The following is a 13,624-nucleotide window of genomic DNA, read 5'->3' as shown; positions in this document are numbered from 1 at the left end:
CATAAGAATAGGTTAAAAAATGTTCTATGTCATCTATTTCCTTTTCTTCTTCACAGCAGCCTCATGTTGTAGGTCAGGTGGGTATTATTAATCTTTCTTTTACAGAGGAATAAATTGAACATCTGGTTAAGTAACTGCTAAACATTACACAGCAAATAAGTAGCAGGAGAAGGGCTTGCAGTCAGGTCTTCTTAACTCTCAATTCTGCAGTCACTTGGCTGCCCACTGCCTTTCATTCAACACAATCATATGTTGGAAGTAAAACAAGGAAGCAACCCCATCCCTTTAGGAGAACCTCAGAGATGTTTGACATAGAAGCAGGGGCTTTGGGAGGAGGGGAGGTAAGTGATCATAAACTAATTTGCCACAACAGAGAATTAGTTACCAATGATGGGTGATTTGCACATCTTGATAATGATGGGTTGGAATGGTACAGACACACCTCTGGAATAATCTGTACTTCTTCTAACATAGCCTTTCTTCTGCAAAGAGCTTGGTAGCACTTTGAATCCAATCAGAGCTATACTAAGGATCCTTTTTGGGAAAAGGAGGTCAGCCTAGACATCTTTATATTCAAAAGGAGTGACAAGATACCAAAGACTTGGAACTGAACAAATTAGCCACGTGAGCATTCTTTATGAAGATTAAAGCAATAGAAATGTCCTCCTCCTCATACTGCAGCATTTTAGAGTATGGGAAGATGCTTGTCAATGTTTCTAAGCTCTGTGGTGGGAGGTGCAAAATCAATGTACAAATAGACAGCTAGAAATTCCGAATAGGATAGAACAAAAGAATGCATTATAATGAACATGTTGATGGGAAGATGTGTGAGATAACATCATACATCTTTTTTTTATATCACATTTCGACAGTCTTCATTATGTGTGCCTGTATTTTCTGTTCCTTTAGCTCAGAAGTTGGCAGAATCTATTTTGTCTTAAAAAATATAACATGTGCAGTCACAACTTTCCATTTAGTGTGTTGTGCTAAACATCCAAGGGACAGATTCAGATAAAACTCACAGTATTCAAATTAATACCAAATTTTCTCACTTATTAAAGGACCCCTAAATCTGTGACTCATTCATTTCTCAGATTTATCATGTTGAGGAATAACTTTATTAGGTAGCTAAAGGTCTTGAGATTTTCAGTCCAAGTTTGATAGTATTTTTAAAAATCATACTAGAAATTGGTTATATTTTTCCCCTTAAAATATAAATTTCAGTGCTTTTCCCCTAACAGCTGACCTTGACCTGAGAAGGAGCACTTCCTGGAACAAGATGACTTATTGTTAGTAGTAATTGCTTTTGGAGGCAGTGATGCCGTTGAGGGCCCAATCCCTGTTGCATCTTGTTGCATCTTTGTATTTCATATTTGGCCAGGCCTGTGCCTTGTATAGAGCAGACAAATATTATAAGTGTTGGACATGGATGAAGTCATTATTTCTTCCAACTCTTCCATTTTGAGGAAATAAGTCCCCAAAAGGTGCCTTCACTTATGAAGAACTAATTGAGTGAAAAGCTAAATCTAAAATCCAGGACTCTCGTTTCGGGACCTCCAGTCTTGTGCCCCATTCACTAGTATGATAAATACCTGTTGGTTCAATAAAGCACTAAAACTGTCTTTGCAAAGGTCATAAATGACCTTCTAATTGTCAAACCCTTAAAAAAATGTTTTTAAGTTTATTTATTAGAGAGAGAGAGACAGCGCAATTGGGGAGGGGCAGAGAGAGAGAGAGAATCTGAAGCAGGCACCACACCAACCAGTGCAGAGCCTGATGTGGGGTTTGAATCCACAAAGCCAAGAGATCACGACCTGAGCCAAAACCAAGAGTCGGACACTTAACCTACTGAGCCACCCAGGCACCCCGCCAAACCCATTGTTTTTTCCATTTCTAATATGTCTCAGTCTGTATCCCTGGAAAACAGAGAAAAGAGAGCTCCCAGACACAGCCACCTCAGCTTCCTAATTTCTGATTGGTGAAGTGATTTGTGCCATCCTTGCCTGCCTTCTCTTGAGCCAGTGTACATCTATCCAAGATCCATCCTTTTACCTGGGCTCAATCTCATCCCTTCAGCTTCTTCAGGAGCTTTCTCTGTCAAGGGTATGCCTTCCTCTGCAGTTACAAATATCTCCTCTTTAAACTTGCCTCTGGGCTGCCGATTTACCTTTGAGGTAGAAACACATGCAAGTCTGACATCCCCTGATCCTTGCTCCCCTCCACTTCCACTACTTTTCTCACAATAACCTTCTTAAAAGAGCAGTTTATTTATTTCTGTCCACACCATTCCCCCACCTCCACCCCAGCTCCCTATTGTGTGGCCTTTCCTTGCCTGTCCTGTAATGGATGCTGCTAGCATTTCTAGTGCTTCCTAATTATCAAATCCCATGGATATTTTTTAATCTTTATTGCACTTTTCTGTGATATTTGGCATTGCCGACCTGTTTGGGACAAGTATTATCTATTTTGGTGGCCCAGCATCTAAATCCATTTCCTTTGGGGAAATTTTCCACCTTTTCAGGCAGGACTTGTCTCCCAAATGCCAGATACTTACCCTCTCTGTGTCTTTTCTTCACCGCCCTCTCTCCTGTAATGGAGATATTTCACAAGGATCTGATTTGATACCCCTTGTCTCTCTATATCAGTGCTTTTCAATCTTTTTTATATCATGACACACACAGTAAAATAATAATATTGCACACTGAGGGTAAACAGGAGGGGATTTGGAGGTGGCTGTATGGGAAGTTTGGCAGACAACAGCTTGTATTTTCTTTATATTACATACATATGATAAGAAAAATAGAATTAGGGGCGCCTGGGTGGCGCAGTCGGTTAAGCGTCCGACTTCAGCCAGGTCACGATCTTGCGGTCCGTGAGTTCGAGCCCCGCATCGGGCTCTGGGCTGATCGCTCAGAGCCTGGAGCCTGTTTCCAATTCTGTGTCTCCCTCTCTCTCTGACCCTCCCCCGTTCATGCTCTGTCTCTCTCTGTCCCAAAAATAAATAAACGTTGAAAAAAAAATTAAAAAAAAAAAGAAAAATAGAATTAAAACCTTCCAAAAGAAACTTTTTTTAAAAAAAACTTTTTCTTGAGACATTGGAGTTTGCTTCTGTGACTATAACCTCTTTATAATAGGTTTTATGCTTGAATAGCTTGCAATTCCTTTTTTTTTTCAAGTTTTTTATTTAAATTCCAGTTAGTTAACATGCAGTGTAATATTAGGTTTAAGTGTAGAATTTAGTGATTAAGCACAGACAATATCCAGTGCTCATCACAAGTGCTCTACTTAATCCCTATTTCCTATTTAACCTATCCCACCACCCACCTCCCCTCTGGTAACATCAGTTTGTTCTCTATAGTTAAGGGTCTATTTCTTGGTTTTCCTCTCTTTTTCTCCCTTATGTATATTTATTTTGTTTCTTAAATACCACATAAAAGTGAAATAATATGCTACTGTCTTTCTATGACTGACTTATTTTCATAGCATAATACTCTTGAGCTGTATCTACATTGCTGCAAATGGCAAGATTGCATTCTTTTTGATAGCTGAGTAATATTCTGTGTGTGTGTGTGTGTGTGTGTGTGTGTGTGTGTGTGTGTATACCACATCCTCTTTATCCATTCATCAGTCAATGGACATTTGGGTGCTTTCCATAATTTGGCTATTGTTAATTATGCTGCTATAAACATTGGGGTGCAGGTATCCCTTCAAATTATTATTTTTGTATCCTTTGGGTAAATAGTACAATTGCTGGATTGTAGAGTAGTTCTATTTTTAACATTTTAGGAACCTTTATACTGTCTTCCAGAGTAGCTGCAGCAGTTTGCATTCCTGCCAACAGTATAAGAGAGTTCCCCTTTTTCCACATCCTTGCCAACACCTGTTGTTTCCTATGTTATTAATTTTAACCATTCTGACTGGTGTGAGGTAATATCTCATTGTAGTTTTGATCTGTATTTCCCTGATGATGAGTGATGTTGAACATCTTTTCATATGTCTGTTGGCCATCTGTATGTCTTCTTTGGAAAAATGTCTATTCATGTCTTCTGCCTATTTTTTAAACTGGATTGTTTGTTTTTATGGGTGTTGACTTTTATAAGTTCTTTTTATATTTTGGATACTAACCCTTTATCAGATATTTTATTTGCAAATATCTTCTCCCATTCCATAGGTTGCCTATTAATTTTGTTGATTGTTTCCTTTGCTGTGCAGAAGCTTTTTATTTTGATGTAGTTCCAATAGCTTATTTATTTTTAATGTTTTTATTTATTTTTGAGACAGGAGAGACAGAGCATGAGCAGGGGAGGGGCAGAGAGAGAGGGAGACACAGAATCCGAAGCAGGCTCCAGGCTCTGAGCTGTCAGCACAAGCCTGAGGCGGGGCTTGAACTCACAGACTGTGAGATCATGACCTGAGCTGAAGTCAGACGCTTAACTGACTGAGCCACCCAGGCACCCCCCAATAGTTTATTTTTGCTTTTGTTTCCCTTGCCTTAGGAGACATATCTAGTAAGAAGTTGGTACACCCAATGTCAAAGAGGTTACAGGGGTGCCTGGGTGGCTCAGTTGGTTAAATGTCTGACTTTGGCTCAGGTCATGATCTTGAGGTTCATGAGTTCAAGCCCCACATTGGGCTGTCTGCTGTCAGCACCTGTGACAGCACACCTTTCCCACTTCAGATCCTCTGTCCCCCTCTTTTCCTGTCCCTCCCCTGCTTGCATGTGCTCTCTCTCAAAAATAAATAAACATTAAAAAAAAGAGGTTACTATTTGTGCTCTCTAGGATTTTAATGGTTTCCTATCTCACATTTAGGTCTTTAATCCATTTTGAATTTATATTTGTTTATGGTGTAAAAAGTGGTCCAGTTTCATTCTTTTGCATGTTGCTGTCCAGTTTTTCCAGCACCATTTATTGAAGACACATCTTTTTTCCATTGGATATATCCTTTTCTGCTTTGTTGAAGATTAATTGACCATATAGTTGTGGGTTCATATCTGGGTTTTCTGTTCTTTTCTATTGATCTATGTGTCTGTTTTTATGCCAGTACCATACTGTCTTGATCACTACAGCTTTGTAATATAACTTGAAGTCTGGAATTGTGATGCCTCCAGCTTTGCTTTTCTTTTTCTGGATTGCTTTGGCTATTCAGGGTCTTTTGTAGTTTCATATACATTTTAGGATTGTTTTAGCTCTGTGAAAAAAGCTGGTGGTATTTTGAAAGAGATTGCATTAAATATATAGATTGCTCTGAGGGCTATAGACATTTTAATGATAATTTATTCTACCAGTCCATGAGCGTGGAATGTTTTTCCATTTCTTTGTGTCCTCTTCAGTTTCTTTCATCAGTGTTTTATAGTTTTCAGAGTACAGATCTTTTACCTTTTTGGTTAGGTTTATTCCTAGATAATTTATGGTTTTTGATGCAGTTTTAAATGGGATTTTTTTCCTTGATTTCTCTTTCTACTGCTTTGTTGTTGGTGTATAGAAATGCAACAGATTTCTGTGTGTTGATTTTATATCCTGCAACTTTACTGAATTCGTGTATCAGTTCCAACAGTTTTTTGATGGCGTCTTTGGGTCTACTATATAGAGTATCATGTCATATTTAAAATATTTAATTTTTTTAGTGTTGATTTTTGAGAGAGAGAGAGAGAGAGAGAGAGAGAGAGAGAGAGACAGTGTGTGAGCAGGGAGGGACAGAGAGAGGGAGACACAGAATCCCAAGCAGGCTCCAGGCCCTGAGCTGTCAGCACAGAGCCCAATGTGGGGCTCGAACTCACGAGCTGTGAGATCATGACATGAGCCGACTGAGCCACCCAGGTGTCCCTTTAGTTAAAATATTTAAAATTTGGCTTCTTCCCTGCTTATTTGGATGCACTTTATTTCTTTGTGTTGTTTGATTCCTCTGATAGGACTTCCAGTAATATGTTAAATAACAGTAGTAAGAGTGGACATCCCTGTCTTGTTCCTGACCTTAGAGGAAAAGCTGTCCATTGTTCCCCATTGAGGATAATATTAGTTGTGGGTTTTTTGTATATGGCCTTTATTATGTTGAGGTATGTTCCCTCTGTCTCTACTTTGTTGAGGTTTTTTAAATTTTTTTTATTTTTATCATGAATCAATGTTGCACTTTGTCAAATACTTTTTCTACATCAGCTGAAAGGAAAATATGGTTCTTAGGTGGTGTATCACATTGATTGGCAAACATTGAACCACATTTGCAGTCTAAGAATAAATCCAACTTGATTGTGATGAATGATTCTTTTAATATACTGTTGGATTTGATCTACTAGTATTTTATTGAGAATTTTTGCATCCATATTCATCAGGGATATTGGCCTGTAGTTCTCTTTTTAGTGAAGTCTTTATCTGGTTTTGGTATCAGGGTGATGCTGACCTCATAGAATGAATTTGATTGGCTTGCAATTCCTAACCAAGACTTTGATTTTATGTTAAAAGTCTATTTATTTATTTTGAGAGAGAAAGAGAGCACAATCAGGGGAAGGGCAGAGAGAGATGGGGAGAGAGAGAGAATCCTAAGCAGGCTCCACACTGTCAGCGCAGAGCCCAACATGGGGCTTGAACTCACAAACGGTGAGATCATGACCTGAGCCGATACCAAGAGTCATATGCTCAATTGACCGATCTACCCAGGTGCCCCACCTAACCAAGACTTTTAAAATGATAATCTCTTCAAATTCTTGGCCACCACGAAACAGTGAGGTTTCCACAGGGCACATCATCAGATCCTGCTCTGCTTTGGCCACTCTGCGTGGAGCTTCACATTGAAGCTGTTCATAGCTGAAGGAGACTGGAGAACTCTGACCCCTCAAGAATCTATCAGCCAAAACAAACAAACAAACAAAAAGAATCTACTAGCCATACTGAAGCTTGTGGGGATCAATTTCTTGCAGCAGACCTGCAACCCATTGAAGACACAGTGTCATAGGCATGCTGATTGGGAAGCTCTGTCTATACCATTTCCTCTCAGCCTTGTTTCTTCTCAGCATGTGTGAGGAACTCACAATGGCATATTTTTTAAAACTCCTGGATATTCTGTTACATTCCTCATAGAGACATTCTCCATACTTCCCACTCTACTTAAGAATGAGTATTCCAGGGGTGTCTGGGTGGCTTGGTTCGTTAAGCGTCTGACTCTTGATTTTGGCTCAGGTCATGATCTCATGATTTGAGGGATCAAGCCCTGCATCAGGCTCTGAGCTGACAGCACAGAGTCTGCTTGGGATTCTCTCTCTCCCTCTTGCTCTGCCGCTCCTCTGCTCATGCTCTCTCTCTCTCTCTCTCTCAATAAATAAATAAACTTTAAAAAAAATTTCAAATAATGGGTATTCTACACCCCATCTCTTATAAATTGTACCCAATATCTTGGCTGTAACTATCATACGTATGGATGATACCCGCATCTTCCTCTATGTTCAGCCTCAACCTCTCTCTTGGGGCCATTCCACATTTCCTGCTTCCTGAATTTTGTTATCATGTACACATCTTGCCAATAATTTGCAGTTAGTGTATTTAAAACTGAACTCATCCACCTTTCCTAAATCTGTTCTTCTTCCTGTGTTCTTTATCTCTATTTTAACAACTACCATCTCTTCTGACACACATTTCCAGCCCTCTCTTTGACTTCTTCCTTTGCCAGCTGATTATTTGCCAAATCTGGTCAAGTTCATCTCACTGTGAGCTCTTGACATCTGCCCTGTCCTCTTCATTTGTAATTTATATCTAGTATGTTGCAGTAAAACCATACTTTTCATATTGCCAGTTAGGTTTAGTGGGTTCCCCCCCCCATATTATATATTTCTACAAGAGTAACTTCCAAGAATAGCCCTCTGCATTTTTGGGGGGTACTTGTGATTTGACACCTCATACTGTTGTTACCTGTGAACCTGTTTTATTGCCCTTCCTAATCTGTAATTTCTTAAAGGGGAAATGACACTACAGTTTTCTGTGCCTGCTGCAACAAATTGTCAGAAAGTTGATGGCTTAAAACAACACAGATTTATTTTCTAACAGCGCTAGAGCCTCAAAGTCTGAAATCAAAGTGTTGACAAGACCATGTCCCCTCTGGCAGCTCTAGGGAAGAACCCTCCCTTGGCTCTTCTGACTTCCGGGGGCAGCTGGCATTCCTTGGCTCATGGCCGCATCACTCCAGGCTCTGCGCTATCGTCACATCACTTTCTCCTCCCTGTGTCTGTCTCTCATCCCTTTCTTGTAAGGGTACATGTGATGGCATTCAGTGCCCACCCAGATAATCCAGTGTAACCTCCTCATCTCAGGGTATGTGTCTCATCAGCAAAGACCCTCTTCCCAAATAAGGTAGCATTCACAGGTTCCAGGAATTAGAACATGGACGTCTTTTGGAGAGCCGTTTTTCAATCTGCCACCTCTTTGAGTAAGTGTTCTTAATGCCATGCGTAATATTTTCAACGTGAAATATTTTGGTTTTCCTCAGGATTGGTAAAATAGAAAGAGAGAACTAGTGTTAAATCAAGGTATACAAAGCAAAGATGATACCAAATTCAACATTCTGTTCAATAGCTAGCAGAGAGATACGGTGTCAGACAAACCAGCCAGGTGCTACCGACATGTTCAGAGCAGAATCAAAGCAGAACTGCTTTGTACACTTTCAGCAGAACTGAAAGTGCAGTGGGTCTATATTATCCCAGCATTAGGACATGCTCATTCTGTAACTCCAGGGGCCATCCTTATAAGTTATAGTGAATCAAAAGTTCTGACACACTAAAGAGTAATAACTTCTACTGTTTTTGCAGAAAAATGTTATGATTTTGCTTCATTTTGTTTTTAAAACATTTTTTTAAAGTTTATTTAATTATTTAAAATGCTTATTTATTTTTGAGAGAGAGAGAGAGAGAATGCAAGTGGAGGAGGGACAGAGAGAAAGGGAGACACAGAATCTGAAGCAGGTTCCAGGCTCTGAGCTGTCAGCACAGAGCCTGATGCGGGGCTCCAACCCACAGACTGCAATGCAAGATCATGACCTGAGACAAAGTTGAATGCCTAACTGACCCAGGTGCCCCAAAAGTTTATTTGTTTATTTTGAAAGACAGAGAGAGAGAGAGCAAGTGAGCACGAGTGGGAGAGGGGCAGAGAGAGAGGGAGAGAGAGAATCCCAAGCAGGACCTGTGCTGTTAGCTTAGAGCCTGATGTGGGGCTTAATCCCACGATCTGTGAGATCATGATGTGAGATGAAATCAAGAGTCAGATGCTCAACCAACTGAGCCACCCAGGTACGCTGCTTTTAAATATTTTTAATCCTGTCATTGTACAAAACATTGATTTCACCACATATTTATGGAGTGTTTAGCACTATGATAGATTAAATGGGGAAATAGATTAAACGTATATATGTAATTTAAACTAATTCTATCACTAAGCAAAACTATGAAGTAGATGAAGTCTTTAGGGGTATGGTTGTATTTCAACGTGTATTTATTTTTGGGACAGACAGAGACAGAGCATGAACGGGGGAGGGGCAGAGAGAGAGGGAGACACAGAATCGGAAACAGGCTCCAGGCTCCGAGCCATCAGCCCAGAGCCCGACACGGGGCTCGAACTCACGGACCGCGAGATCGTGACCTGGCTGAAGTCGGACGCTTAACCGACTGCGCCACCCAGGCGCCCCAGGGTATGGTTGTATTTCAAAAACAATTTGACCTTCTGGGATCTAGTGCCTTCATATTTGTGCATGTATGTTTATACATAAAGGAGTGTCAAACATAACGTTAATATAAAGCATTATATTGCATAGGCCAAATCCGACAGACTTCTCCAAGAAGACAGGCCTTTATTATCTTATATTCTAGCTCTCTGTTTTTCAGGCTTTCAGAAAAGGTGTAAGTGGTATTATTTTTGAAAAGGAAAGCACACCATCTAGGTGGCCGCCTGGAATAGATGGCTACTTTCTCCCTGCATCCATGCAGTCCTGATTCCGATTACTATAATCCATATAAACAATAAGTTAGGGCATCTTACATTTGACTTCAGGACTCTATTAAACTGAAGAGGAAAAAAAAAAGCAACGAGATGAGGAAGTAAAAAATAAATTTCCTAATTTATGATTTCAGAAAATTATCGCAGTTCTTTTTTCTTCCCTCTTACTAGTTGGAAGTTTTAGCACACAACCTTTCTGTTGTACTTGAGCAGAGAGGCAGGAAAACCCATTAGCAGTTCAGCAGTGCTGCTGGCAGACCTGTCAGACTGCGGCCCTTGGCCACAGTGATGGAGCTCGTTAGGATTTGGAGGCTTCATGCAAGCATGCAGTTGTGGACTTTGGCAATGTTTGTTCATCTGCATAAGACAGAATCCCAGCTTCTACCTCCGGGACACATTCGAACCTATATGTCCTGCTTCATAAGGCATAAATGGGGCTGATATTTATTTGGAATCATTAATTTCTCCTTTCCCTTAAAAAATATTTCTATAATACTGAAAGAAAAAGCAGCTTCTTGCTAATTAGAGTCCTCAAATGTCAAGAAAGAGAATCTGGTAGTAATGGAAAAATAGAATCATAGATGAATGATTCACCAGTGGATGGAAGAATATATGTGTGTAGATTTTATGCTGCAGGATGTTTATATGTCCAACATGGTCAAAAATAAAAGTGAAATTTTCTCTTTACCATAAATGGTAGGGTTTCGGCCAGTTCCTTGGTGATTTAAATAGGCTGCACAATGTGTCACATGGAAAACCAAGAGTTTAGTATAAAGCAGAGTGTTCTTTCACAGTCTGTTGACATTAAATCCCTGCCTTCCCCATCCTCATCACTTCTGTTAGGTGAGAACTCTTCATTCATCCATCCATTTCAACAAACATTTAAACAGTACCTATTATGCAGAAGGAGTGGGAAAGACAAGTGAACGGTCACTGGAGCTGTGGCACGGCGGAGGAGGTACAGGCACGGAGGAACCCAGACCAGACTGGGTGGGGTGATGTCTGCCAGGCCAGAGCGCCAGGAAGGGGCCATTCCCCAGCAAGCAGCTCTTGCAGTCTATGGAATGGCGGTGCACAAAAGCCCAGGGACGGGAGGGCACCTTCTTTTTTTTTTTTTTTTAATTTTTTTTTTAATGTTTACTTATTTTTGAGACAGAGAGAGACAGAGAGAGACAGAGCATGAACAGGGGAGGGGCAGAGAGAGAGGGAGACACAGAATCGGAAGCAGGCTCCAAGCTGTCAGCACAGAGCCGACGCGGGGGTCGAACTCACGAACCGTGAGATCATGACCTGAGCTGAAGTCGGTCGCTTAACCGACCGAGCCACCCAGGCGCCCCGGGAGGGCACCTTCTAAGGGCTTAACTGGGACAAGTTAAGGGACGAAGCTGCAGATTCAGGTAGGGGTCAGAATTACAAGCCAAAATCAGGATTTTATGTTCTTTTCTTTTCTTTTTTTTTTTTTTAAGAAAATTTTTTTAACGTTTATTTATTTTTGAGAGATAGAGCACAAGTGGTGGAGGGGCAGAGAGAGAGAGGGAGACACAGAATCCAAAGCAGGCCCCAGGCTCTGAGCTGTCAGCACAGAGACCGACGCGGGGCTCGAACCCATGAACCGTGAGATCATGACCTGAGTGAAGTCGGACTCTTAACCGACTGAGCCACCCAGGCACCCCAGGATTTTATCTTCTTAAAATATTCTGAAGTATTTTAAACTGCTGACAGATTTTAAATAGGGAAATGATATGAGAATTGATTTCCACTCAGAAACTAGAGCTAAGCATGGCTGAAGGTGCCTTTTCTGACACAGGTAAAGAGAAAAAGACATTTTCTCCCCAAGATGCTTTGAGAAAAAAAAGGTGCCAAAAAAGTTTGGAAAACAGTTCATATTAATCCCTTTTTTGGAGATTCTCTATTCACATTAGCATATTAAAGGAGTGTGAAAAACTGGTAGCAAACAAATCATTCTAATCATTTTCTTTAAGCCAGGGTCTTTTTGGACTTTTTGGTTAATTACAGATTTTGTTTCTCTTGTAGCATTTACTAACATTCTTTGTAATTCTCAAGGGGTAGAATTTAGAAACAATTGGCTAGTATAACAGGCTCTGCTGTGTAGAAAGGGAATGAGAACCATCTACCCCAGGTAAGGAAAATATCAGCCAGCGCTTGTTGAATATATGTTGGGAGAAGGGTACTTCATTTTATATTGAGTGTGCTGTAAAGCCTTTATTTCATTGGAAACAAATTTCATTTCCACTTATACCACTTCTTTCCCGGTACCTAAACTCTATGCTTATATTCATGACTGAATTAAGAAATCCTACAGACAGTATTGGGTAATGACTGATAATGGGTCTCAGCATTGGCTCTAGTAAAACTGAAGAGATGGCAGGACAGAGGATAGATACTGCTTTTTTACCATATACACTGACCAGTGCTTTCTAACTAGATCTTCTCTCTTTTTTTTTTTTTAATGTTTATTTATTTTTGAGACAGAGAGAGACAGAGCATGAATGGGGGAGGGGCAGAGAGAGAGGAAGACACAGAATTGGAAGCAGGCTCCAGGCTCTGAGCCATCAGCCTAGAGCCTGACGCGGGGCTCGAAGTCACGAACCGTGAGATCGTGACCTGAGCCGAAGTCGGATGCTCAACCGACTGAGCCACCCAGGCGCCCCTAGATCATCTCTTTTTATAATTTGTTTAAAAACAGGGACGCCTGGGCAGTTCAGTTGGTTAGGTGTCTGACTTGGGCTCAGGTCATGATCTTGACGTTTGTGGGTTCAAGCCTCCTGTCGGGCTCTGTGCTGACAGCTCAGAGCCTGATGCCTTCTTCAGATTCTGTGTCTCCCTCTCTCTCTGTCCCTCTCCCCCTTGCACTCTATTTCTCTCTCTCTCGAATAAATAAACATTAAAAAAAATTAAAGGAAATACAATGTTCCTCTTTTCTTTGGAATCTAAATATTGTCTGTATTTTACAATTGTTTCTCTTTCCCCTGATGTGTTTTTTAATAAAAATGGAAACTTCTATATTTTTCAGTAAAGTAGAAATTAAGTCTTTTTAGTAAGCCTTGGGATGTAACTACATGTTACCCAAAAAGTATGTAGTTGGAAAAATAAATACTAATTATATGAAACATTATTTTTTATTTGGTATATAGTGGTACATCTCCTTTAAACTCAATAAAATGGTACACATTTGGTATAGGAAAAAACATTTAGCATTGTAATCATTTCTTTGATGTTGAAGGCTCGTACTGAGAAGGACCCAGAGAACATTCATTAGTTCAGAGCAAATGAAGGGAGTTGTGAAAATAATGCTAAATCTTCAAACCTAGGAAGGATGACTCTTTCTGGCCCTCTCCTCTTTTCCCTTGTTTGTTCAAGATCTGCTCCCATTCCTGTTGGCATTTTGCTCTCTGTCTTTATTCTCAGTGGTTGAAGAAAGCTGGATGCTCATCCTTCCTTGTCTCATTTCCTGTCTCAGCTGTTAGGGAATAACTGGAGAAGAGCTTGATGTAGCAACATGGAATCTTCACTCTGCTCCTTTAAACTGAAACATGAATTTCTGGGGAAGTGAGGACACTGGTCTCTGTTGGAACTCTGCCACTAGCTAGTCATGTGGCAGTCACGTCACCCTAGTGAGATGAGGTTTCAGT

The 13,624-nt window shown here is 40.4% G+C and overlaps 1 protein-coding gene across 1 annotated transcript in view; it reads right to left on the bottom strand.

Annotated features, from left to right (window-relative positions):
- LOC115512104 (regulatory factor X associated protein) overlaps positions 1-13,624 on the bottom strand; it is a 79,147-nt gene that overhangs the window by 47,616 nt on the left and 17,907 nt on the right. The window contains exons 3-4 of the mRNA XM_032593436.1: positions 6,668-6,836; positions 2,053-2,167 (exon numbers count right to left, since the gene is read on the bottom strand). Coding sequence (XP_032449327.1) covers positions 2,053-2,167; positions 6,668-6,836 — 284 coding nt within the window. The remainder of the gene's footprint in view (positions 1-2,052; positions 2,168-6,667; positions 6,837-13,624) is intronic.

This window comes from Lynx canadensis, chromosome A1 (assembly GCF_007474595.2).
Source record: "Lynx canadensis isolate LIC74 chromosome A1, mLynCan4.pri.v2, whole genome shotgun sequence".
NCBI classification, from domain to species: Eukaryota; Metazoa; Chordata; class Mammalia; order Carnivora; family Felidae; genus Lynx; species Lynx canadensis.
The sequence above is the reverse complement of the archived record's forward strand: the minus strand, read 5'-3'. Positions and strand labels throughout refer to the sequence as shown.